Raw genomic sequence first — 26,537 nt, forward strand, 5'->3', positions numbered from 1 at the left:
CACAGCACTCCCACACTTCAGCTGGCCACAGAGGACACTGGCAGCTCTCATATCCCAGCTTATGTCACACACTGTGCCCCACTCACTGAGGTACTGGAGCTCCACTTGACCAGAACAGGAGTCCAAGCCGTTCACCAGCCGAGCCCCAGTGTGACCTGAACACAGAAATAACAGTTTAATAAAACATCAGAAAACAGAATATATGCACTATATTTGCTTTCAAGTATGATCAAATAAAGCTCAGATTTTCTGCTTAACCTGAACATATTAGCCCCACATCACTGTCATGGGAACAGCTGTTTTTAAGTGAAGGTGATGTTGGACAGAAGTAAATCTGAGATTCGTTGCCTCTACACTGAAGCTCCTCTGACCACACCTGACCGTCCCCTCTGCCAAAAGCAGCTGCTCCCAGCACCTCCACAGGAAGCCCACAGCCCAGCTCTCGACACACAACCTCTGCATCCTGCTGGTCAAAGTCAGCATCACACACTGTGGACCAGGTCTCTCCATGAAGAACCTCCACTCTCCCAGAGCAGTGAGAATCACCAACCAGCCTCACCTCTCAAATGTGAAACACAGTTAGTATGAAACAAATTATGATTGATGTTTGCCTAAATGAGATACAGAGCTAAAAAATGTGAGTTAGGAGAGCCTTTGACTAAACTAAAAGTTTGAATTGGGTGAAATCTTGTTAGTGCCCTCAAGTTGGGTCACCTCAAGAAAAGCTGTGTAATCAGTTACATTATAAATTTAATTTACTTATATTTTTAACAGTGTGGTCTACCAATTGCTTCTATATTTCAGATTTTTACTTTTATTAAATTGTGTTTAATATTGACATTTTCATTTGTTACATTGACTGATCTGATGATTTTAACTAGTGTCGCAGCAAAGTACCTTTCTTTCAGTGTTTCATACCGCAAGGGACACAAAGAAAGCAGAAAAAAAATATGATGAGTTTAAGAGATGTGGGTCAAAATAATATAGGATTACTGCAGCTTACCTGAACATATTACTCCAACATGTTTTCAACACAGTTCCTCACTGCAGACTCTGATCCATCACAGGCCCTTGCATTTGGCCACACTGGTCCTGATCCTGGTCCAAAATGAGCACCACTCACTACCTCTACAGCCTCTCCACAGCCCAGCTCTCTACACACAACTGCAGCATCATTCATATGCCAGTAATCAGCACAAAATTATCCCCACTGTCCTTTATGAAGACCCTCCACTCTCCCAGCACAGCGACTGCCACCATCCACCAACCTCACACTGACTGTGCAACAGAATGAAAGAATGGAAGAACAAAGTAAATACCGACAGCAGAGGAGTAGAAGCCTAACTAACTGTGAAATTCCAAGGAGAAAATGTGGTTCAGTCTTATATTGTTTGGATCTATGTAAGTACAACTGAGCTTAGAACAGTACTTAATACTCTGAAATCACATTCCAAAGCATTTTGCAAATTGACTTTTTGAAAGCTTGTACTTACCAGCTGTGGTGAGTGTGATTGCAGAGGACAGAAGAATGAGAGCTACACAGCTGTCCATCTCCCTCTGACCTGCACACAGTCCGTTCAACTCAGCAGCAGAACAAGCTTCACCTCCACTCCCCCAGAGGGACTGAAGAAACTGAGAGGGAGAGAGAGAGAGAGAGAGAGAGAGAGAGAGAGAGAGAGAGAGAGAGAGAGAGAGAGCTCCCCACAGCCACCAATCACACTCATTATGACCGCCAATCACACTCATTATGACCTCCACTCCCCCAGGGAGACTGAAGAAACTGAGAGAAAGAGAGAGAGAGAGAGAGAGAGAGAGCTCCCCACAGCCGCCAATCACACTCACTATGACCTTATTAGAAAGAGGAGAGGAAATCATCAAACATTTTCAGTGACAAATCAGAGGAGGCATTTTTTTCTTTCTCCATATTTATCAAAAGAGCGTCAGCACTGAAGAACAGAACTCCACCTCCGTCTCTAGAGGTGTGTGTGTGAGGAGTGACGCTCGCAGCAGTGTGGTGAGAAACACACCAACATACAAGAGACTGACTTCAGAGAGAGGAAACACTCCAGTGTAATACAGCATTAATGCTGCACCTGCAGAGAGCTGATCCACACACTGATAACCATCTCTCACACACACACACACACACACACACACACACACACGCACACACTGAGTCACACAGAAAATATTCTGTTAAAGTTCATTTACAGTTAATTCTTAGTAAAAGTGTTATTTGCAAAATGTAATTAACTTGAGTGATGCCTTTCGGATTCATGGAATTAATGGTAAACATGATTACACAAAAAAAACTCTATTTGGAAAATCACTCCATTGAGGGTGCTGTCAGTTTGCTGTCACTGTAGGGGAGTACAAGACACTATGAAACACATTTTGATTTATGCTAAATAATTCTAAAAAGAATTTGAGAAATTTTAATGTTATGAGCAATTCAGCAGAAAGCAGAACCATAGGCAGGTTATAGACTGAGGTCTGTTGTATCAATTGCTAAAATTCTGATAAACTGACACAAAATACAATTAATTCAGTACAGTTCTATGTTGTTTGAATCAATTTGATTCAAAATACAATTAAATGAATAGATTTGAATTTAAATTCGAAATTGAATTGAGAACGAATGATGAAAAGAATAAATAAGACAAGATAAGATAATCCTTTATTATTCCCACACCAAGGAAATTATCAGTGCTACAGCAGCAAAGGAAGAGCAAGACACTCAAGAAAAGAAAAGAAGTAACAGGAAGAGAATTAACAAGAAAATAATTAACGTTGTTAATTACTTAACAAGGTTTTCACAGATTGTTACTTGTTACTTTATAGACAACATATAATACTAAAAGTAAGAAATAAGATAAAATATATAAACTCTATCCTTTACAAAAATTAACAATATGAAGAATTATAAATAAATAAAAGAAAAAATATTTACACTGTAAGGATATTTCACATGGAGTATTGCACATGAGGATGTTACACATGGGAATAGTGAGGAGTTAACAATATAAATATTATAAATAGAAAAGCAGAAAATCTTTACAGTGTAGAGATATTTTTAAAATATTCCACATGGAGTATTAAGTTTATTGCACACAGAAAATGGTGATGAATTCACATTGTATGTTCTGTAGGTGTGTGAGGTCTATCGGGGGGTGGAGAAGAGTTCTACTGGGAGCAGTCCTGGTTGTATAGTCTAACAGCAGCAGGCAGGAAGGACCTGCGATAGCACTCCTTCACACACTTGGGGTGAAGCAGCCTGTCAGTGAAGGAGCTGCCCAGTCTGGCTAACATCCTCCTGTCTCCCACTGCCTGCACTGGGTCTAGGGGGCCACCCAGGACAGAGCTGGCCTTCTTTATACGTTTGTCAAGTCTCATCCTGTCCACAGTTGAGATGTTGCTGCCCCATCAGACCACTCTATAAAAGATGGCTGATGCCACCACAGTGTCGAAAAAAGGTTCTCAAGAGTGCCCCATGCACTCCAAATGACCTCAGTCTCCTAGGCAGGTAGAGTCTGCTCTGGCCTTTCCTATTGAGTGCAATAGTGTTTTCTGACCAGTCCAGTTTATTGTTGAGGTGAAAACCCAGGTACTTATAAGAGTCCACTCACTCAATGTCCCTTCCCTGGATGTTCACTGGTGGAAGGAGGTGACTGCAGCTGCGAAAATCCACCACCATCTCTTTGGTCTTCCCCACATTAATCAGGAGGTGGTTCCTCAGACACCAGTCCACAAAGTCCTGGGTCAGTTCTCTGCACTCTCTGTCGTCCTCATCTGTAATGAATTTGATGATTTCTGAGGCGTCAGAGAACTTCTGCAGATGGCAGTTTGGTGAGCTGTACATGAAGTCTGCAGTGTAGAGGAACGGTGCCAGGACTGTTCCCTGTGGGACCCCAGTGCTGCAGAACGCCATATCAGACACACAGTCCGGTGCCCTCACATACTGTGGTCAGTTGGTGAGATAGTCCAGAATCCAATTTGATAGGTCGTGATCCGCCCCTGTGTTCTCCCTCAGGAGTCTAGACTGTATGGTGTTAAAAGCACTGGAGAAATCAAAGAACATGATTCTCACAGTGCTCCCAGGCTTCTTCCAGGTGAGAAAGAGCTCTGTGTAGGAGGTAGATCACCATGTCATCCACTCCAATTCTAGGTTGATAGGCAAACTGGAGTACTTTATTAAATGGCTTACCTTGGTGTTGGTGTGTGTGTGTGTGTGTGTGTGTGTGTGTGTGTGTGTGTGTGTATGTGTGGAGGGCTAAATTTGGACCCAACCAGGAATTACAGTGGTTTACAATCATTGCACTGCTGCACTTGAAATTATTTAAACCTTCTTAATCTTTGAATGCTGCTATGGAACTTCACAGCTGACAGCATTTGCCCTAGTTCTTTCATTGCTTACATGCTGCTTTGATGCCCATCCATATATAAAGCCCCTGGTGGCAGCATGGACCCACTTTTCAATTCACCAGCATCCTCCACAATGCCAAGTGTTGCTGTGGCTTGAAGTGATTGTTCCATGATGCCCTTCAGGACACCAGGCAGCACTGTGGCCATGAGAGAAGGTTCCCTGGCACTTTGCCAGAACACCAGGGGGCGTTGTCCCGACAAGTGGCGGTTCTGGCATGCTCTTTCAACACGTCATATTCATCAGATTCATCAGATTCACAACCAACATTACAAAATGTTCTTTCACATATTGAGTGCAATTACACATTTCCACCAGAGAGGACTCCAAATCCCCCAATCTTACGCAAAAATAAATTAAACAGAAAACTGAACAAAATTTTACAAATGCACATTCTTTCATTCGTGACTGTAATCAATGCTAGTTAAGCATTCCGTGCTGCAAACAAATTTCCTTGTTGGTCTGCCAGGCTTGAAACTATCATTCAATCACAAAACAGAATGCTATCAAGGCTAAACAAATGTAATTTAATCTGTTTTATTTTTCAAAAAATCATCACCAATTAACAGTTTCTTCTATTACTCTTAAGCTTCATCACCTGCCTGTAAACTACTGGTGTGGAAAGTGCTAAATAATTAAATAGATAAAGTAGTTATTATTGTTATTATTATTATTATTATTATTATTATTATTATTATTATGTTTGGTTGAATGTCTGTATATTGTAAGAAATTTTTGACCTGAAAAAAAAGAAAAAAAAACTGCTGTGGCCCCCTAGAAGTACCACTGCAGCCTGCTGGTCGAAAACCACTGACCTATGTGATATATAAGATTATTAAGAATAAAGTGGTGTGGTGCATGTCTTCCTGATCCCCAGGCAACACCGGGCCGCCCTCATGATCTGTTTCATCCCTACTGTGTCACTGTACAGCTCCTCTGGTGCACTGATACAGCATTTTGCTACTCTGCTGTGGTGTTGGCACTCTGGTCCAGCACTTTGTGAAGGAGTACATGAGAAGATAACAGTTTCTGTTGAACCCGCTCCATCAGAACATCAGCGTGGATCACACTTCATTTTAAAGTCCCCATAGATAACTTACGAATGCTCAAACGGTAAACAGTTTTAGGTTTAGAATGAGGTTTAGGTTTTGGGTTAAAAGTAAATTTAAGGTTAGGTCTAAGTTTATGGTTAGCTTTAACAGAATCTGTTCCATCCAAGCATCTACAGTGGACTCCCAGAAAAAGGTATTATTGAGCACTGATCATCTCTCTTGATAACTACATTAACCACCTGTGGTCCAGGGAAGTTCCAGCTTCTTTCTGACCAGGTCAGCAAGTGCTGACCACAGGCTACAGCTTAATAACAGCAGTCACTTTCATCTTACATCTCTCATGAATATCAGCGCTCCTTATTTCATGCTACCAAGATAACCAGGTACCTCTAACAGCTCTTTTAACTTTGCATTCTCCCTGGTCATTCCACCACCACAGCTCTGCCACCACTTCTCTATCGTTCACAAGCCAGCTGCAATAGAATTTAATTTGAAGATAAAAAAGATAAATCTTAATGTATGTTGAAGCAATTTAAAAAAAAAATACACAAAATATTTTAAAAATTATTTTTAATTCTAATATTTTTTGCCCTCAATAATCATTGCATGAAAAAAAGCATAACTATCAGAGCATCAGTGTCAGACAGAGTGACAGTGTATGATTTTAGCTGTATTTCCACTCTCAAAGAGTTTGTACTCTTCCAGTTTTAAACAGTTTGTCAAAATTTTAAACAGAGACAAAAGAAGCTTTAAAATCACACTTTATTAGCAGACTTTCCTTATGCTGTTGTAGGCATTGCATTTAATGTAATTGCTTATGATGTCAAGCAAGCAAAAATTGCTTTACTTATTACTATGTAGCAGGAATATGGGGAGGATTGTTTAACTTAAATTTCTAACATTAATAAAAAATAAAAAAACAATAGTAAAAAGTTTGTGCATAGCAAAAACCCATGTGAGCTGTTTTAAAGTAGAATTTGTATTTTCATTTCATTTTATTTATTTTTTTGTTCAAGAAATGTAAATAAAATTGACAGTGAACAAATTTCAGTCTGGCAGACTATGACATTGCAGTTAATGTATAAGCATAGTGGCTTTGAATGTAATTTAGCTGAAAAGTTTCACAAGTACTATCACAAAGTATATGAATGATATCTTTAGAAAAACAAATAGAAAGCAAAGAAACAATATAAAAATAACAACAGAACATCTGTTAAACCTGAGCAGATGCATTATTTGGCTCTCTGTCTGATGGTCTATCCCTCTTTCTCAGACACCTCTACCACATCGTCGTAGTCTGAAAGTCAAACAAGAATAATTATACTTTAATACTGTGTTAATTGAACTGTTGTTAAATTAGTGACCAACCTCTTAAACACAGGAATGACTCCATGTGTACATCTTTGTGCTAAAGCCCTTTGTGTATGTAATCTTACAGTGATGCAAATCCATGTTTAACTAATAATACTCTGTAATAAGGTTTGCAGGAGCAAGAAAAAAACAAAATCAATCTGTCTCCACCTCAATAAGTCCTGTAGACTCACCTGTTACTCCTCCTAAATCCTGCCCAGGAGTGATGACATCATCATAGCTCTCGGGTGTGTACACTGCACCAACGTATGTTGAAAAATACCCATGAGAAATGTGTTTTTTTAACCGCTGTTTGTTAAAGATGTGTTCACAATGACTGTTCCATTTTTAGAGAAACAAACCTGTTGTAATGTGTGGATTCTCTCCAGCAGGAATGGCATCATCATAGATTTCAGCCTTGTTCTCTGAAAAATTGTAAAAATAAATGCCAGCATCAGTGTACTTAAGTTTACAATTTGGTCACATTAAAAACAATATTTCAGGATAATGTTTGGAGGACAATGCTAACTACTAACTCCTCTATTATTCCTTGTACCGAGACTCGTTATTCCACACAAATCAAATCACTGTGGAGATCAGCTTTACCAGATCATGGACGAGTGATTTTGAAATAGGCAAATTACAAGATAGGAACATACTTGCAAATCTATCTGGTGTCTGACCAGCGGTGATGACATCATCATAGCTCTCTGGGGTGTTTTCTGTTCCCACCTCTCCTAAATCACATAAGAAGCTGTTTTTACAAAATAGTTTAATGATGTGAATCTTTAAAGTTATCTTTATAAAGGCACCCACTTTTCAGGCCACTGGTGGTGGCATCATCATAATATTCAGCTTTTTCCTCATTCACAGCCTTTGCTGGAAGAGAAAGAAGAAAGTTCATTTCTCCACTCATTTTAAAATATTTATTCTAAAAGATGCTTCTAGGTATGAATAATCTCAGAAGCCCAAATAATAAAATGATCTTAGCAATATACAATACAGCACTATTACACTGCTAAGACAAAGAAAACAAAAAGAAAGTGCTGTGTTGTGAATGCCTGGAAGCACTGGCTTATGAACTTATTAGTTAATGAGTATTTTTACAATTGCATTTTTAATACTTGTCAGTGGAATTCTGGTCCTCTTACCTGAGAGAAGCTCCTCATCCACATCCTCATATCCTGAATGCTGTTCTTCAGAGAGGATACTTCCTGTTAGAGGAGAGCAGAACAGTCATCAAACACGTTCAGGGTGCTAAATAAAACGGAACAAATCTCTCATTAATTACATTGAACTGTGTAACTGAGAGAAAGATGTAATATTTGTTCAGGCAGTAGAGGGCAGTGTTAGAGACAAACACTCTCACTCTTCCCTTCCTGTGTCTGTCTGGATGGTGCAGTCACTCACTCAATCACTCACTTCCTCATCTTTCACATAACAAAACTGCTACATCATGCTTACCATTTCTGCCACACTCTCTCTACTCTCACCATTTCTGTTTCTCTCTTTTCCTCTTATGTCTGTCTGTTTCTTTATCAGTCTCTATTACTGTTCATTTTATTACAAACACTTGTAGCAATATGGCATTCCGTACTGATTAATAAGTAGCCAGTAAATGTATAGTATTTTCACAACACATTTACCAAGTTATCATACACTCATATTAGCAGACGACAGAGTAACATGCAACCAGTCATGTCCTTTGGAAAGAGGTGATTTGTAGCCACAGTTCAGTACCAAGTATGAGGGCAATGGGTGAAAAACCGAGTTGAGACTTTCTAAACTTTATGCAAACAAATTATAATGTGGGGGAGTGACAATATAAATGATTGTCTCAAACAAATTTCTTAAACCAAATATACTTATTCCAAATATGCTTGCAACGCATTCCAAAAAAGCTGGGACAAGATAATGTTTACCGTTGTATTACATCACTTTTCCTTTTAACAGCACTTAGTAAACATTTGAGCATTGAACACACCAATTGATACAGTTTTGAGAGTGCATTTTTTGCCATTCTTCAGTTACTCTGATTACGAAGGCATGCTGTTATAACACATGCAGAATGATTCTTGTGTTGTTATTTTGAAATAAACAAGGACATCCCTGGAAAAGATCAGGGCATCTACAAGGCAGCATATGTTGCTCAAAAATGTGTATATAGCTATCAACATCAGTGGTGCCTTCACAATGTGTTACCCATGCCATTGGCACTAATACACCCCCTCCATATCACAACAGATAATGGCTTTGAACTTTACAGTTGTAACAGTCTGGATGGTCTTTTACTGCTCTGTCACAGTGTCTATTATTTCTATAAACAATCTGAACGTTTTACTTGTGAAACCACAGCACATGTTTCCACTTTGCATCAGTCTGTGGACTTACATTTCTCATGGATGAGAAGGACCCTCTGTTGGATGCAAATGGACAATTTGAAAATCGTATACATTTTCAGGGGGATTCAAGGCAGGAGATAGCTTTGGCCATGCAAGTACCATCTTCTTTTTTAGAAATCAGTCTTGAGTTATTGTGGCTGTATGTTTGGGGTCATTGCCTTGTTGAAACATCCACCTTCTTCCCTTTCCAAGCCAATGAGATAAAATTTTCCTCTGATGTAATGCATGTAATGCCCATGTGCTGTTTGCAAAGAACCAGCACCATATCATGATGCTCCCACCTCCATTCTTCACTATGGATATTGTGTTCTTGGGATCATGCGCACATCTTTTTTTCATCAACCATGACTAACTGAATCATTGCCAAAGCTTTCTATTTTTGCCTGACCAGACTTCACTGTTACAAAATAGCTCTCATTTGTCTAAATGCTGGTGTGCAAATTTTAGCTGTGCATCTCTGTGCTTCTTTTTAGCAGAGGAGTTTTACATGGGGTATAGGAATGGAGGTTACCCAGGAGTTCTCACAACCCTTGCAGATAACCACTGTAGCATTGTTAAGGTGACATAGACTACATTATTTGCTCTTTGGGAACGCCCAGGGATTGTCTCAATTACAATACTTCAAATTTACCCCTTTGAGTTTTTCTTTTACTGAGCAGTCGCTGGTCGATCTCCTCATAGACTGCCTCCGGCAGAGTCTTTTGCTTCCTCCTAGAGAGCACTGTGAGAGAGACAGAGAGAAACATGGAGCCAGTTCAGGAGATGAGAAGACTGATGACAGATTGACTAATGATGTGAATATACAGAAAGTTGACTGTAGATTAATCTACCTCTCATGAGAACTCTGTTCCGGTAAAACAGCACAAACAGAAGCAGTAAGGCCAGGAAGAGCACTGCTCCCAGAACCAGGAGAGACACTGGATAGGTGAGTGAAGCAGCTGGTGATGGAGTTTGTGGAGGAATGACTGCTTCTGTCTCGACCAGCTGAAAATAAATACAAATTCTATGGCACACTGCATTTAGAAACATTTAGAAGAAAAAAAACACATATTTTAATAAAAACAGTACCTGTGATGGTAATGGTAGTTACTTTGGATGTAACAGTGGGGGATACAGATAGGTCTGAAAAAAGAAAAGCATAATAATTATAAACATATTATAAACAATAATAAACATAGAACTTGCCACATAGTCAGAAACTGTGGTTTCTACATGGTGTGAGTGAGTACTATTTCAGGATAAGTTTGTTCTAGGGTTGGATCAAATTCTTTCTCTTTTGTTCTCTTTGATCTCCCATTCAACATTTTTTGCTGACATCATCGCTATAATCAACATAAATATGCCATCTGGCATCCACATAAGACCAAAAAGATGTCAATTGCCAAGACACTTTTGTTGATGTCAGCTACACAGAAGAATCTTCAGGGCTAGAAGATGAAGTCAGATAGACCCTGAGATCACTGCCAAATAAGAAGGTCACAGGTAATGGAATACACTGCAATGGAAATATTCCAAGATTCTGAAGAGGATTCAATTAAAATGCTGAGAAAATGATGCCAACAAATCTAGAAAAACACCTCAATGACTTGCAGATTGGAAGAGGTCTGTTTATGCCCTAAGAAAAAAGAATGGAGACAAGAAAGAGTGTGAAAACTATTGTACAATTTCTCTGTCACACATCACTAAAATTATTCTTGAGATCATTCAACGCAGGATAGAGCCCTACATGGAATGAGAACTGCCAGATGTGCAAACAGGATTCAGGAAAAGGCAGAGGAAGAAAATGGCATGTAATGGACAAACAGAGTGCTTCCACACTGGCAAATGAGTTAGATAAGGGTGCACGCAAGATGGTTGAATACAATCAGAGGACTCATGGATAAGCTATTCAAAAGCCTGAATATGCAAACAGAACACAGAATATTCTGTAGAAACACTATCCATAAGGAGCTGGAATCGACTTGATGGCACAATAAGAATGAAATCAGGAATGAAGAATTTCAAGTATCAACTCTCCCAAATTAACAAAATGGAGAAGATGAAGGCGACAGTAATTACAGCAACACACACAGCTAGAATAAGTATTACTTTTTGTGTGTTTTTTATTTTTTATTTTTTGTTTCAGTTGGACACTCTATAGCTAATAAAATACCCAATGCTTAATACTACATTCTCCTCCACTACTTAATGCTTTATATTCTGGCCTGTAACCTTAATGCAAATTAACAATGTTATAAACAAACTCAAGTACACTGATGCTGGTCTGGATGATTTTAAGCCAGTGTGTTAAATAAGCATCTTCCATTATTTTTTAAACCATTATTTCACCTCTTCAGCCAGCCCATAATTACTGGTATATATCCTGATGAACTGAAATGGGTCAAGTTATACAAGTTATGATATAAATACAAGCGTTATATCACGTACCAGTACAGTTACCGGAAAAAAAAATTCTCAAGAAGATCAGTGCTTTTAAAAATGTGTAAGTGTTTCTTGTTACTGGGTAAATACCAGTAAATTACACTGTAATAGTCTTATTTGGAAAAAGTTCATAAAAATGTACAGTACCCTCCACAAATGCAGGCACCCTGAGTAAACATGGCAAACATGGGCTGTAAAAAGTTGTATTGCTTATCCTTAAATCTTTCATTCAAAATATTAAGAAAGAACTAACCTTCATTTAAAGTACAATTCTTAAAATAAAAAACAGTAACTTTACAATAAAAAACAGAAACTTTACTTGTCATGCAATAAATATTTGTCTTAACTCACAATAATGCCACAACTGTTGTCAACCATAGAGATTCTTATGAGTGAAATCTAAATAAAGTATATTATCATTCATATTTTATGTTTTAAAGAGTGATTAGGAACAGTTAAATGGTCCACCATGACTTACACTATGAGAAAGACCAGAGAATACAGCAGTGGTGTATTGCTTCATACAGACCTCATGCACAGTGAGGAGGATGGAATGAAAGGCCAAAGAATCTACAAGGATCACAGCTGGAGAATTGTAGACACTAGTTAGGTTTTGGGGTCAGAATGTCTCCCAAACTACAATCAGACGTTAATGGAAATTTACTGGACTGTGTTCTATGGTTAGATGAGACCACAGAAAACCTGTAGGGTGAGCAGAAGATGAGAGTCTACAAACATGACATTACAATCTGAAGGATCTGGAGAGATTTTTGATGGAAAATGGTCTCATATCCCTTGTCATGTGTTCTCCAGTCTCATTAAGCATTATAGAAGAAGGCCCAGAGCTGTTATCTTTGTAAAAGGAGGTTGCACAAAGTATTTAATGATGGGGTGCCAGTAATCGTGACACAAATGTTTATTACATGATAAAATTTAGGTTTTTAATTTAATTTCAATCACTGTACTTTAAATAGAGGTTAGATTGTTGGTAATATTTTGAATGCAAGATCAAAAGGATAAGCAGTTAATGATGTTTTTTACAGCCTGTTTTGCTCATGTTTAAAAAGGAGGGCTGGAGGGCACTTTAATTTCCCTCACTTTATTACACATGCATTATACTACTAAACCATCAGTATCAGTGAAATGAATATATGTAACATAAACGTTATGTATGGACCTAATACATGTAAAACACCTCCCTGTGTGTTTGTGTTTTTTAATTGTTGTTTTTAATTGAATGTTTGATTTTATTTTTTTATTTTTTTCTGTCTGTGGAAAAGTACTGTGGTGTACAAGCCCACTCTCTCCCACCCTTTTTTTTTGTTAACTTTCCCTGCACATTGAATTTGCCTTGAAAATAGTTAACACTTAGAGAAAAATGTTGACGAGGTCTAAAACCCTGAAAGTAACTGACTTCTCTGACCTGTACAGGTGACTCCAGCGTCCTGCCTGTGGGAGCAGTCAGTGTGGTTCTTCAGGGAATGAGGACAGTCCCACAGGTGAATCTCATTCCCTCTACACTTCACTCTGTTCAGCCAGATAGGTCCTTCACCAGCACCAAAGACAGCACTCCCATCAGCACTCAGCGCCGGCCCACAGCCCAGCTGCCTACAGACCACCTGAGCGTCCTTGATGTCCCACAGATTATCACAGATGGATCCCCACTCAGCGTTATGATACACCTCCAGCCTCCCAGAGCAGATTCCTGTTCCTCCCCTCAGTCTGACATGCAGGTGATCTACATCACACACATCACACAAGGAAATACAAAACTGAAGCTTACATAAGGTTAACTTGACAAACATTTCCAAATGTATACAGTAATGATATACGATGGGAGTGCAGGAACACTTCAACAGTATTAACACTACTAAAAACTGAACTCAATTATTAGGTGTCCTTACTCGAGCATTGTCTGTGGTTGGGAAATGAGCATTTCAGATGGTTTTGCAGTGCAAGGTATTTTTTCTCTCCTGTTGGTTCTGAAAAATATAATTAATTCATTAACACTCAAAAATCCCAGGTTGATTACAGACTAAAACATATTATTTAGTAACTACAGGAACTTCTATGTAAACTTGTTGAACTATCCTTAGGTTCTAGAAGTGTGTAATAAAATTATGGGCCTGCCAGTGGGTGCTGGCCAATTAAGGGGTAAACCATTGAACAGCTGTTCTCACTTATTTAACTTTGAAAAACACAAAATAATAGCAGGTATCTACTTATTTCATTGAACAGTTCTCTGATTCTTCTGCCGTAATCTTTAAGTCTACTTTTAGACAGATGTATGTTTGCTCACAGTAATATTTTCAAGAAACTGCCTACCCGAGCAAGTAATGTGCGCCACTTCATCACTATTATCACAGTTGTTCTGTCCCCAGGGTGAAGATGGACACTGCCATACAGTAAAGTCATGTTTCCTACATTTCAGATCATCCAGCCAGTTAGGAGCTGATTTCACTCTTGCTTTGGTTTGGCTCAAACTGCCTTTTCTTCCACAGTTCAGCTCCTGACAGATCAAATTAATTGTTTCCTCCTCCACATCATTTAAACACACATTACCCCAGGTTCCATTGTAGAACACTTCCAGATTCCCCTTACAGCCATCAGTGAGTCTGATCTCTTTAAACTCTGGTGGGAGAAAGACACTTACTATTAAGTCTTCAGAATCAACATAGTGATACGTTTCATCTTCTAATTAAGCAGATTTTTATTTATTTATTTGTTATTTTTTTATGACAGTAGTGATAAATTACATGTCTGCACACTGCCTACATTATTGTCAGTCATCATGTTACCTGAGCACATGACTCCTACATCGTCCTTGTGTCCACATTCATTTTCTCCACACAGCTGAAATCTGCATTTCCACAGGGACGCCTCGTTCCCCTCACACTCCACCTCATTTAGCCATATGCGTCCAGTTCCAGGTCCAAACTGGGTTGGTACCGGAGCACTGAGGGCCACTCCACACTGCAGCTGTCTGCACACCACCTGAGCATTCTTAATATCCCACAAGTCATCACTCACTGTCCCCCATGAGCCACTGTGGAAAACCTCCAGCCTTCCTGCACAGTCTCCCCCAGAACCAACCAGCCTGATGGAGCTGTGAGCTAAAACACACATACAAAACCACAAACAGAGAAAGAGACTCAGTTCAAAGACTGAACATGACTTCCAAGTTCCACCTAAGTATGACTTGTTTGTTCCACATACATAATGTTTATTTCTCATAACAACGCTGATGATAATGTCACAAGCATTAAGGATTATGCTAATGTGTATTTTACTGAAGTAGAATTAAAAGGATCTATTTATGTTTAGTTCAGTTTGTAGATATTAAACATTTAACATTTTAATTTCAAAATAGTAAAACTCTTAAACAGTACAAATAACTTTAATATCTGACACTGTAAAAAATAAATAAATAAAAAGGAAACTTGCTGTAATGTTACAATTTTAAGACACATTTTTTCTTCCAGTGGACTTTAAAATCATTTGACCTTTGGAAATAGCATTTTTCAGGTTAGACACAACATAGATAGGACTTTGTTTACCATTCTAAGGTTATATTTGAGAATACACCCAAATCTGAATGAAAACTTCAAATATCTGTTCAGGGAGAACTCTTCCATTTCAAGTGAACCAGACTTAGTATTTGTTTACGTAATTGTTAATGTAAAAAAAGGAATAAATAATAAAAATGTGTTATGATATTTTTTATTAAAAATAAAATTACCAAATCTAACATTCTAACTATTTAGTTCAGACTGCAGTCTCACAGTAAACAAATAAATAAATATTTAAAAATTCATTATTCAGACCTTTGATATTGTGGCATCGGAAACAGAAAAGCAGAAAAGGCCACTGAAAAACAGCCACAATACTAGGAAAGGCAACTTTTAGCCTGTTCTCTCTATGGTAGAGACACAAACCCACACTAACTAACCAACAGTCCAACACCACAAAACACTAACCACATCAAAACATAAACACATCTTAAACAAACAACAACATAAACAATAACAGCAACAACAAATGTCGTTTTAGCTGTGATTTTCATTTATTTCCACTTTTATTGCTGTTATTTCTCTCTCTTTCTGATTCCCTAACTGCAGCAAAATGTGTAGAATTGTGACATATTAAGGGGTTCATGTGACACAGGGTAGTGTGTGTAAACTAGCCCCTCACTGCCAACAGGTTAAGTTCACTAGCCTGCTACTAGTAGTTTTGCCAGCTTGTTTCATCTCAGATGCAGGGCCGCTGGAACCACGGTGCCCCACCACTTCTTAAAGTACTGTGGTGACGCCCCACTACTTTTTGGGTTCAGGACGAGCACATGAAAACCTCAGCTTTCCCTAAACTGCATGAAACACTGAACCTGTCAAACGTTTTCTTTAGTTCGAGTTGGACGTGAGAAACTTCACCCACATTCAGGCAACACCGAACACCTAAACCACGCTAATACAGGAGAGAATTCAACACCACTGCACGTTTTTTCCACATTTTCTCTATACTGTCTGCATAATCTGCTGCTTTAACATTGCACTCTTTACAAATGCTCACACACGTGACTGTTTGTTTTTGATTAGGCATTTTGCAGTGCTGGTTCCTGCACTGCAAACTGCTGTAAATAACAAAACACAAGCAATAAAATATTGATATGTGTCTGATTATGTTGTGGAACTAATTTTTGGCCAAATATCAGCGAGTCAGTGGCCTAATTGCACTGCATCACTCAGTACTCAGCCTGCTGAAACAGTATTTTTGCCCACCACTTTTGGAGGCATGGTTCCACCCTTGCTCAGATGTACATAACTTTGAAACAAATCTCCTCAACACATATTCTTTTTAATTCTCCTAAGGTTGTGCAACACAAACTAAATGAAGATCCCCTTTCTGACAATGGTTCAGTGCTGCAGCCTGCAATGTGTATTTAAAACTACACTGCTGCACTACATAAATCAACATAAGAACAAGGAGCTTGCTTCTGACTGGCTAATATGATCACTCTTGCTTTTGCTTCCTCCCACTAAAGCCCTGTTTAAGCTGGATTAGTTTTACCTGAGGATGTGCTGTAAATCGAATTATTACCAACAAGATCTGTGATTTTAATCCAGTACAAATCTGCAATATCCATAGTTTTTACAAGTCTGCTAAGTAATAATTCCAAGGTGAATTGATAAATGGTGCTTGATTTGACCCAACTCCCAAATCCTCCAGTTCATGACTACAATACTAAAATTCACAACAATTCAGTGTAAATCCCCCCCTCTTATATGCTTTGATTATTTAACATTTTGAATTGCTCCTGATAATGCATCACCCCACACAAAGTCTCCTCCATTGTCTAGTATCAAAATTTTACTTTTTTTTTTTTTGGCACCCTATTTAACATATAGACACACAATGTATTTTTATTGTTCAGAAGTCTGGCATGTGTTGCATAATGCTGAGGTAAACATCCGCACATTGATGTTTCAATCTGAGCTATTTGAGGTAATTTGGTGAAATTAGACAGATCCTTCATCCTGTATGAATTGGCCAGTCAAATCATGCACAAAGTACATGCTCAAATAGGGCTTAAGATACTTACTAGAGCAGGTGATTGAGAGCTGTTCTCTGGAGCTGCAGTTGACTGCTTCTGCGCTGCTGCAGTTCCCCAGATGAGCTTCACTCCCTGTACAGTTGAAACCCGTCACACACATGTGTCTGTGTTCAGGACTGGATGTAGAGGAGCTGGAGAAGCTGATCACAGAGCCACAGCCCAGCTGTCTGCAGACCACAGAGGCCTCAGACTCACTCCAGGAGTCCAGCAGAACTCTCCTCCAGTCCTGCCTGAAGTACACCTCCACCTCCCCCTCACACTCCATCCCTCCAGACAACCGCACTCGCCCCTCATTAAGTGCCAGAGGGGAACCTACAGAGAACATTCACCATAAAAATATATTTGATTTTACAGCCCTCATATATTCATCAGTTTTAATAGCACAAGAATTGAACATATTATAAATGAAACACACTGAGCTTTTTTGGTAACATACAACCACATTCAGAGTTGAGTTGAGATTGAACATGTCAATATTCAGATTTCAGAATTCAAAACATATCTATTGAAATAAGTTTTGAACTTAAGCGGCCAACTTAGGTTTCAACTTACAACCCATATACAACCCAAAACAAGTCATAGTGACATGATTCGTAGAGCTCACCACTGCAGATGACTCCAGCATCCTGTTTATGAGAGCATACAGTTCGACTCCATGATGAAATGGGACATTTTGACAGGTGTGTTTCGTTTCCCTGACAATCAAACACATCAGCCCAGATCTGGCCACTCCCCTCCCCAAACCAGTCTGACCCCAACACAGCCACAGCACTCCCACACTTCAGCTGACCACAGAGGACACTGGCAGCTCTCATATCCCAGCTCACATCACACACTGTGCCCCACTCACTGAGGTACTGGAGCTCCACTCGACCAGAACAGGTGTCCAAGCTGTTCACTAGTCGAGCCTGAGTGTGACCTGAAAACACAAAAAGCTTATTAAAACAGTAGGTAAACAGAAATGCTGGTACAATAAGTAATTTTGTATAATGTGAATTGGATAATGAATATAAAATAATGGAGAGCTCAAATATTATACTTAACCAGAACATATTAGTCCCACGTCACTGTCATGAGTGCAGTTGAGTCTCAGTGAAGATGATGTTGTACAAAAGGTAATCTCAGATTCATCCCCTCTACACTGAAGCTCCTCTGACCACATCTGACCCTCCCCTCTGCCAAAAGCAGCTGCTCCCAGCACCTCCACAGGAAGCCCACAGTCCAGCTCTCGACACACAACCTCTGCATCCTGCTGGTCAAAGCCAGCATTGCACACCGAGGCCCAGGTCTTCCCATGAAGCACCTCCACTCTCCCAGAGCAGCGATGAGGACCATCAATAAGTTTTGACTTCCTGTGACCTGAGTGGAATATAAACACATTTAAATACATACAAAAGTGGAAAGTTTACAAAAAGAAGATTATTTAAAAATTATTATTATTATTATTATTATTATTAGTGTTATTTTTTCTAACTTTATGGTACTTAAATTTTATAGGCAGGGTGCAGTAGATTCTAGATTCTGTGGTGGATATCAAGATTCTAAATATGCATGGACTTGACGTGCTAAACAACCAGCCTGGCAATGGAAAAACTTTTAGGTAGCGTTCCTAGCAGTAGTTACACACTGCAATGCCCATGCAACTCTGATTTGTGTAACATTGTTTCTAGTAACAAATAGCAGCCAGGCTGATCCAGATAATAAACCAAGGAAAGTGTACTTTCCCTGCAAGTTTTGCTTCTGTAATGGGAAGTATTTTATTTTATAGTAGAGTAAGTACTTAATATTTAATTGGTAGATATGTAGTACTTAGAAGTAATTTGCTGATACATACTTTGCAAGTGCATTGTATGTGCCAAGTATGTACAGCAGTACTTACTCAGAATTTAATATTAAATATGTATGATTTACAATTAATAAATATTTGATGCATAGTTTAAAGTTTAATATAGAACTACAGAAACTGATGTGATGAATATAAGGTATAATTCATCGTTTAATGCTAAGAAGATATATGGTAATGGGAAGTACTACCATGTAACCTTCTACATAGTATTTATACAGCAACCTTTAGTTTTCTTCTATTTGTGGTATGCAGAGTGTAACCATATATAGTGCTCACTTAGCCATACATAATGTTATTCATCAGATCTTGGTTAACAAACAATGATAAATAGTATGTGGTGGCTATATTGCAGTGTAATACATAGATGAATTAAGCAAAAACAACACACAGGATTAAAGCAAAAATGGAATTGTATTGTACTAATACAAGCTAACCAGTGAAACAAGATCTTCAGTACATATAGTGTCTGCATACACAAATATACAAATACAACATTAAGGCTTCTAAATACATAAGACAGAGTGCAGTAATGATTAAAACAGAATCAGTACAGAATCTAAGTGCACACAGCACTACAGCTCTCATCAGTCCCACATCAATGAGTCATGCGCAGATGGAATGCATGAAATCCCGGAAGACATGGACTGGAGTTCTGGACTGAATTGTACCAGACTGTTCTAATGCTCCATTTCAGCCTGTTTGAGATCAGTCACTGGCCTGTTAGCTTCTGCAACTAGACTTGTGAGTCTACATTTGTTTCTCCACTGTGCTTTTTGATCTTGTCCTTTTGGATTTTTCATTGTTTTGTAGATAGTGTAGTGTCCTGCTACTGGCTTATGCTTCCAGAGTCTTTGGGGAAGCGTGAGCCAGTAGTAGGACACTACACTATGCAGAGGGCCATGCAAAGAGGCTCATTACTATAAGACATTTACACTATAATAGACACCACTTATCATTGCTGTGCTTTAACCTAGATCAGATCCATAACATTATGGATGGTTTTGAACACTATGTATGATTTTGCTCTGAATACCACAAAGACAAGAAAACAAACAGTTGCTGTGTAAATACTGTGTACAAATTTACACTTTATTTTATAGTCCTGTTCCACCATATTACCAATAATTAATAACAACATCCATCATTGGCCATCAGCATCCTCCAACAGTCCTGCAAGTCTCTATCTGAAGCTGGTCATGATGTCACTAACATTGGTGCTCGTGCAGCCACAAACTCTCCTAGCTGGTAAACAATCATTTCCACACAAACCAACAGGGACTTTGGACAGAATTATCCTTGAGCCGGTTAGTGAGTATTAAAAAGTCAGAAGCAGTGGTTGCTACCAAGTTTAGACTTTTTCATCACTTCCTCTTAAACATGCCCCACTCTAAAAAGTCCCTCCTGACATCTCGCCCAAAGCATTTGACTGACAGTGAAAATTCAAACAGGATTGCAGTTGCAAATGGGTGATTCTTATTCCATTATGTCACAATTAGACCATTGAGACAATGAAAATGAATTGTTAAAAGCACATTGCTTTTCCATATTAGCTTTAACAGCCATTATGCACAGAAACGCAAATGCAAATACACATTTATTATCTGAATATGAATTATGCCTTAAATAATGCACACTCACATGGGAAATACAATTGTAAATCCACCACTGAAGTAGCATTTTCAAATTTGTATTCAAGTTTAAATAAAATCTAAAATATGCTGCCATATAATAGTAATTTACATAGAACTATTACAGAGTGAAAAACAAATGTGCATTTCAGCTTGTATATCAGTTAGAAGAAAACCTGGTAAATTCAAATGTTTCTGTTCCAGAAGCCTCTCAAGTCAAGCCAAAGTGATGCCTAGCTCCAAAACACATTTCAGCCCTAAATTCCTTATGGCATGGATGCATGGATTCAACAAGGTTTTGGGAAGATTCTTCAAAGATTCTGGTCCATGTTGCCCATGACTGCATCACATAATTGCTGCAGATTCATCAGCTGAACATTCATACTGTGAATCTCCTATTATGCCACATTTTAAAGGTGCGATAATGTATTCAGATCAGGAGACTGGAGAGGCCACTGAAGTAAACTGAACCCATTCGCTATAGAACAACTATTGGTCTATTGGTCATGGAACCTATTTAAGATCCTTTGTGCTTTGTGACATCATGATAGATGTAGTGATTAGAAGATAAAGTAATGCACATGGGAGCCATAAAAAGATGCACATGGTCAGCAACAATGCATACATAAGCTGTGGTTCAAACAATTCCAGCAATTTAACAATGCTTGATTGGTATCAGGGGGCCCAATGTTTGCCAAGAAAACAATTCCCACTATGTTTACAACCCACCACCACCTGCAAACTGTTGATCCAAGGCAGCTTAGGTGAATGGGATGGATTCATGTTGTTTATGTCAATTTCTGACCCTACTGATCTGACTCGCATGTTACAGCAGAAATTGAGGTTCGTCAGAACAGGCAAGATTTTTCCAATTTGTTTAGTTTTGTGTTCAGTGTTCTACTGTTTCTGATCTAGAGGTCAGCTGCTTGACTCAAAGTGCCAAAGTGGCCCAACAAAACATCAAGTTTTTAACTTTCCTCTTGCTATATTTGATTCATTGATTCAACTGTTCATATATATATAATCACTGAAATATATCATTGTGAATGTGAAATATATCATTACTTATTATGTTTACTTATTATGTTTATACATAAGTGGACTAGTTGTCACACCTTGTGTGGACTCTTCAAGTGTTACGGACTACATTTCCCAAGACACCTTGGGAAATCACGTGACGGCGGACTTAGAAGTCCGTAGAATCGGAGTCCCTCATGGACTCCATTACCCAGGAGTCAAGCGGGGATCATGTGATCAGTGACGATCAGCCTTGCACCTATCAGCGCGCTCATATATATATATATATATATATATATATAAAGCAAGAGTTTATATTAAGATTGACAAACATACCTGAACAGATAATTTCTGCATCCATATAATGAACACAGCTATGTTTGCCCCATCCCAGTGATCCACAGTTTTTCAGTGTAGACTCTGATCCACTGCAGTCAACATGACTCATCCAGATCGGTCCAGAACCTCCTACAGCAAGATCAATATTTAGTGGCTCCCCACAGTCCAATTGCCTGCACACCACTGCTGCCGCTATTACACTCCCACCAACAGCACAAACTGTTCCCCACTGTCCTCTATGAAGAATCTCCACTCTTCCAGCACAGCGACTGCCACCATCCACCAATCTCACACTGTCTGTGAGAGATATAAAAACAGAGAGAGAGAGAAAGAGAGAGAGAGAGAGAGAGATAATGAAGCAATAATGACAAAAAAAGGAGTCAACCAATACAACTTGTTTTAAATACAAAATGTGTTTCATATATGAAAAAAGTGATGTCCTAAATTCTAAAGTAAATACATAAATAAATAAAAACACTTACCAGCACATATCAGTCCCACATCGTTTTCATTGGTGCAGTTGTGTTTAAGTGAAGATGATGTTGGACAGAAGTGAATCTGAGATTCGTTGCCTCTACACTGAAGCGCCTCTGACCTCACCTGACCATCCCCTCTGCCAAAAGCAGCTGCTCCCAGCACCTCCACAGGAAGCCCACAGCCCAGCTCTCGACACACAACCTCTGCATCCTGCTGGTCAAATCCAGCATCACACACTGTGGACCAGGTCTCTCCATGAAGCACCTCCACCCTCCCAGAGCAGCGAGAACCACCAACCAGTCTGACTCCTGAAGTAATATTATGAGAAAATACAAATCATTCAAGGACATCTAATGACTTACAAATTTGAGTTTTACTAATTTTACTAATTTTATAAGAGGACATAATTGTTGTCATATCTAAAGTATTTAATCTCTACAAATGAACACAGCAAGAACAGTCAAAACTGGTACATGAGATCCATCTATATGTCCATTTGCAGAATGATTTATGAAGAAAACACTTAAAAATGTTGTGATGACTTTAACCCTTGCTACTTAATCAACCCTGTACTCAGAAGAGTGTGACTTTTTAGCCAGGGTGCCGACTCTTCCAATTCAGTTTGTTACTGTAACCTCATTGCCAAGTGGCCTACATTTACTGGTTTGCACACTATGTAGCTTGTTGATAAAAAGAACAACATTTGATTGATCTATGTTCTATGTTCTGCAACTATGGTCTTTGTGTATATTAACTGCAGTCAGACACATGAGAGGGAACAGAACAAATTCTACACAGTTTGTTCTCACCCTATCCAAAATTTCTCACTTTCGTCCTCAGATGTTCTCATTACGAGAAGACATCTGGCCCCACAAGACTATATGCTGAGACAGATCCTACCTCTATAGTACTGATTTCACCCTCAAAAATAACTATGCTTCCCTAACCTGGCTGCTGAGCCCAAGGGCCAGCTAACTAGATTGGTGGAAGGGCTTAGTATTTTCCATTGACACTGGTTCAAGGCAGCTGCATGCCAATGTGAAGCCAGAGGGCAGCAACGACTGAGACGCCAGAGCAGTGTGCAGCAGTGACTGTGGCTACTGACGGTTCTATCCGCCCTAGTTCATATCTGATTTGCCACCCAAACAAAATGACTCTGGAAACTGTTTGATCAGACCAGTGAAACCTTTCAGGCACATGAGGTAAAAGTTTTTCAGTGACAGAGGCTGCCTGTCAGAAAATCTATGGCTAAAGCTAACAGCTAAAGCTAATGTTAGCAATTACAGTAACCAAACAGTAAACTTACCTTAGAATCACTTGTTATTATCTTTTTACACTGAACTATGAGCTAGGTGTTTTAGGAGTTTAATCCAAAACACTTTCATCTTCAAAAGTAAATAAAAATAACACCACCTTTCGGATGATAAGGACAGTGTGTGTCTGAATAACACATTCCACAGTAACACCTTCTAACCATATTTTCACCAGTCCAATAATTCTGACTCATTACTACCCATTCTATTCACTATAGATTTGTTATGAACAGTTCTGTTGGAGTTTTGCCTTCACTTAATGGAAAAGTAATGTTTAGAGATAGTGGATAAGTAGTGATTGATTGAGAGGCGTTTTTGTCAATATTTTGCAAATGGTCAATTCAGTGTTTTTTAGAACACACACCAGTGTGAAGTGGTGCTGGCAGTTAGTAACCAATATGTAGCATGGCTTAATGCACTCAGACATACTGTGCAATTTCAGGTATTCTGGTGCTGCCCATGCCAAATTCCTGGCCTCAGCAATTGCTTAAATTGACTATACCAGGATCTGCTACTCATTGGAGCGGTAAAGTGATTTCAGTGAAAAAAAGCAGATTCCCAAGCTATGCAAAAGAGGGCCTATGACACTCACTGCTAAGGAGAGCCATGCCATGCTGCGGACTGAGTGTGTCTTTTTAGTCCAGGAAAAAAACAGCAACTTTTCTCCAACCTGATGGGTAATTGGGTAAGCACTACTGGAGTTTGTTTATTGGATGTGAGCTGGGGCAGGGCAGTGAACAATAGTGGTTCACCTGGACCGTTTAGCCACTTATTGGCCCTAAAAGATCATCATCAGCCCAACGATTGCTGTGTTATCCGGTAGGCGTAGTACTGAGTTTCCCTTATGGAAGAAAACATCTAGGATGAGCCTGTGTGTGACAGTGCCTCTTCTCACTCCAGGTCTGCTAATTAATATGTGTTTATTGGAACTGGGCATTTCCAAGTTACCTGCTTTCACTGGCCTGCACTGCATGCAGTGGCAATTCAACTAAAGGTAAACCTTGTGATTCACCTTCATTGCTTCAAAATATATATTTGTCAACACTCTTATTGCTAAAAAGTACTGCTATGCTTATCTGTACCCAAAATATATAGAAACATATTAAACAATTCATAACTAATTCAACAAAGTGTGGGAAAGTGCTAATGTTAAGTAATTTAAAATTTTTCTGCATTCATAATATAATTTACCTGAACAGATGACTCCAGCATCTTTGGAATGATCACAGTTATGTTTACTCGAATCTAGTGAAAAACAATTCCTTAGTAAAGACTCTGATCCGCTGCAGTGCACATCACCCATCCAGATTGGTCCTGATCCTGATCCAAAGTGAGCATCACTCAGTGCATCTACAGCCTCTCCACAGCGCAGCTCTCTACACACCACTGCAGCATCTCTCATATCCCAGTTATCAACACACACTGTTCCCCACTGATCATCAAGAAGAACCTCCACTCTCCCAGCACAGCGACTGTCACCATCCACCAACCTTATACTGTCTGTACAACAGAGAGAGAGAGAGAGAGAGAGACAGAGAGAGACACAGAGAGAGAGCACCAAAGACAGTATGTAAAAACTTTGCTCTTCATATCAGTGCTATGATATCATCTGTAAATGTTGCAAAGAAAAACTATTTGTTGAAAGGTGAGAAAACAGAATTTTAATTTTATAAACAACCTTCACTGCTGCCAAAAAATGATATTAACTATGAATGCAACTCTTACCAGCACACACAAGTCCCATGTCATTATCATGGGAGCAGTAGGGATTGAGTGAAGGTGATGTTGGACAGAAGTGAACCTGAGATTCATTCCCTCTACACTGAAGCTCCTCTGACCACAACTGACCCTCCCCTCTGCCAAAAGCAGCTGCTCCCAGCACCTCCACAGGAGGCCCACAGCCCAGCTCTCGACACACAACCTCTGCATCCTGCTGGTCAAAGTCAGCATCACATACTGTGGACCAGGTCTCTCCATGAAGCACCTCCACTCTCCCAGAGCAGCGAGAACCACCAACCAGCCTGACTCCTATAATATTATCATAGGAGGAAAGACAGTAATAACTCTATTAGTTAGCATTAAAATAATAGTATTAAAATAATATGTTTAACAATTAATGATGATGAATGTAAAAGTTTTTAGATAGAACAATTTGATGGATAGACCTTCAATGTCTTGGGACTTTCATTAACAATGACAGACATAAACAGGTGACACAAAACCCAAATAAATGAGAGAAGAAACACAACAAGTATAGACTCTTCCAGACAGATACACTGTTGATCAAAATAAGTATTTAAAGTCCTGCTGTGTTCTGTGACATGATGATCCATTTTTTAGCCACAAATGGCAGGATATTCAGTCATAAAGATTGCTCAATTGGCTAGTGGCTATTATAGTAGAGTTGCAGTGCATAAAGCTATCATTAAATGAATGTTCACTGAAGAGTTCAGTAGTGCAACCATAGGCACTGGTCTACAGGAATGTTCAAAAGTGATATACCCAGATCACTCATCCTTCATCATATTCACCATAAATGCACTAGTGCATGTGTGGTGAACATCAAGAGAATGGTACTGGCCTGAATGCTTGATCCCTATAGCTAGGGATTCCAGTAGCTCTATTATGCTATGAGGGACATGAAGGCATGTAATGAGTCCATAG

The 26,537-nt window shown here is 39.1% G+C and overlaps 1 protein-coding gene across 1 annotated transcript; it reads right to left on the reverse strand.

Annotated features, from left to right (window-relative positions):
• Nucleotides 1-10,227: 10,227 nt before the first annotated feature.
• LOC118811249 (scavenger receptor cysteine-rich type 1 protein M130-like) lies at nt 10,228-25,708 on the reverse strand. The gene is made up of 12 exons (XM_036575404.1): nt 25,599-25,708; nt 25,065-25,373; nt 22,566-22,868; nt 22,081-22,380; nt 18,298-18,612; nt 17,858-18,172; nt 17,242-17,565; nt 14,444-14,758; nt 13,971-14,276; nt 13,550-13,627; nt 13,069-13,383; nt 10,228-10,346 (listed from the first exon to the last, which is right to left on the reverse strand). The coding sequence occupies exons 1-12, from the start codon at nt 25,615-25,617 to the stop codon at nt 10,228-10,230; spliced, it is 3,018 nt and encodes a 1,005-aa protein (XP_036431297.1). The 5' UTR covers nt 25,618-25,708.
• Between the last annotated feature and the right edge of the window lie 829 nt (nt 25,709-26,537).

The sequence above is a fragment of the Colossoma macropomum genome, unplaced genomic scaffold, assembly GCF_904425465.1.
Source record: "Colossoma macropomum unplaced genomic scaffold, Colossoma_macropomum, whole genome shotgun sequence".
Taxonomy (NCBI): domain Eukaryota; kingdom Metazoa; phylum Chordata; class Actinopteri; order Characiformes; family Serrasalmidae; genus Colossoma; species Colossoma macropomum.